The sequence below is a fragment of the Lipotes vexillifer genome, unplaced genomic scaffold (assembly GCF_000442215.2).
Source record: "Lipotes vexillifer unplaced genomic scaffold, Lipotes_vexillifer_v1.1 scaffold1691, whole genome shotgun sequence".
Classification (NCBI taxonomy): domain Eukaryota; kingdom Metazoa; phylum Chordata; class Mammalia; order Artiodactyla; family Lipotidae; genus Lipotes; species Lipotes vexillifer.
The window spans coordinates 409,241-410,712 of NW_006789046.1; the positions used below are offsets into that span (position 1 = coordinate 409,241).

Below are 1,472 nucleotides of genomic sequence, written 5' to 3' on the forward strand. Positions count from 1 at the left end.
CAGCAGGAAGGGGCTGCCCTCTGGGCCTCCCTTGGCCGGATCCTGGCTGGCCAGACCCCTGACCCCCGGGCTACCAACCTCTGGCCAGCACTGTCTCACAGCTCTTTCCTGAGCAGCAAATCTGCTGCCCCACCCGCAGCCTTGGCCCAGACATATTGCGCCATCTTGCTGCCCCGTGCACCCCTGCAGGGATCGTGTGGGACACCATGAAGGCCCTGCACGCCTCAGGAGCCAGAGTGGTGGCTGTGAGCCATACCAATGCCGACCTGGTCAGCCTCTCCAAGGAGGTGAGGTGTGCAGCCCCACCATGGGCCAGGCCTGTGACCCTCCGGGATGCCTCACCAGCCTGCCAGGACGCCCCCTTTGGTCACTGGCCAATGCCTTCCCACAGGGCCCCGGGGTGGAGCACGTGTGTGTGGACCTGGGTGACTGGGAGGCCATGGAGCAGGCGCTGGGCGACGTGGGCCCTGTGGACGTGCTGGTGAACAATGCCGCCATGGCGCTGCTGCAGCCCTTCCTGGAGGTCACCAAGGAGGCCTTCGACAGCTGAGGAGTAGGAGAGGAGGTGGACTGGGGAGAGGGCTGCAGAGGAAGTGGACCGGGCGTGGCCATGGTGTGTCTGACTGTCCCCTCTCCCCCCAGGTCCTTCAGTGTGAAACTGCACTGTGTTCCAGGTGTCTCAGGTGAGCCAGTGGGAGGATGTGGCCCAGTGCAGACATGGCCCAAGCAGGGGTGCGGTGGGATCAGGATGCCCCCTCTCTTGGCTTACAGATTGTGGCCCAGGGCATGATCAGCCACGGAGTGCCTGGCTCCAGCGTGAATGTCTCCAGCATGGCGGCCCATGTCACCCTTCCCAACCTAGCTGCCTACAGTGAGTCCCTCTGCCCAAACTTGAGCCTGCATTCCATGCAGGAGCAGCTGGGCTCCCGGGCTGGGCCTCATGCAAAGTGGGCTGAATCCTTAAGGGTCCTCAGTGCTGCCCTCTTCCCACAGGCTCCACCAAGGGTGCAATGACCATCCTGACCAAAGCCATGGCCATGGAGCTGGGGCCGCACAAGGTAGGCATGGGGGAGCTGGGGGTGCCAGGGGCCCCGGCCTGGGAAGGCACGAGGTAGGCGCAGGGTGGGGGTGAGGTGGGGGCTGGCGGGTGGTGGGCAAGGCGGCGGCTGGGGATGAAAACGGGGGTAGGGGACGCCAGGGGGTGAGTAAGCAAGCTCAGTGGGGTCTGTGAGGGCGGGGTTTGTGCGCCGGCTGAGACCGCCCCGCCGGCCCCTCGGCCCCAGATCCGGGTGGACTCGGTAAACCCCACGGTGGTGCTTACCGCCATGGGCCAGCAAGCCTCGTCTGACCCCCAGTTCGCCCGGAGCTGAAGGAGCGCCACCCGCTGAGGCAGTTTGCAGGTCAGCTGGGCTTCGTGGAGTGGCGGGCGCGGCTGGGGCGGCCGGGCCCAAACAGCCGGGCCCAGACAGCCG

At 66.3% G+C, this 1,472-nt stretch overlaps 1 protein-coding gene across 1 annotated transcript in view; it reads left to right on the forward strand.

Annotated features, from left to right (window-relative positions):
- Positions 1 to 1,472, forward strand: part of LOC103078961 (carbonyl reductase [NADPH] 2-like) — a 2,002-nt gene that overhangs the window by 395 nt on the left and 135 nt on the right. The window contains 8 exon segments of the mRNA XM_007462302.1: positions 190 to 287; positions 392 to 545; positions 591 to 593; positions 643 to 683; positions 772 to 871; positions 994 to 1,058; positions 1,284 to 1,362; positions 1,365 to 1,398. Of these exon segments, the coding sequence (XP_007462364.1) occupies positions 190 to 287; positions 392 to 545; positions 591 to 593; positions 643 to 683; positions 772 to 871; positions 994 to 1,058; positions 1,284 to 1,362; positions 1,365 to 1,398 (574 nt within the window).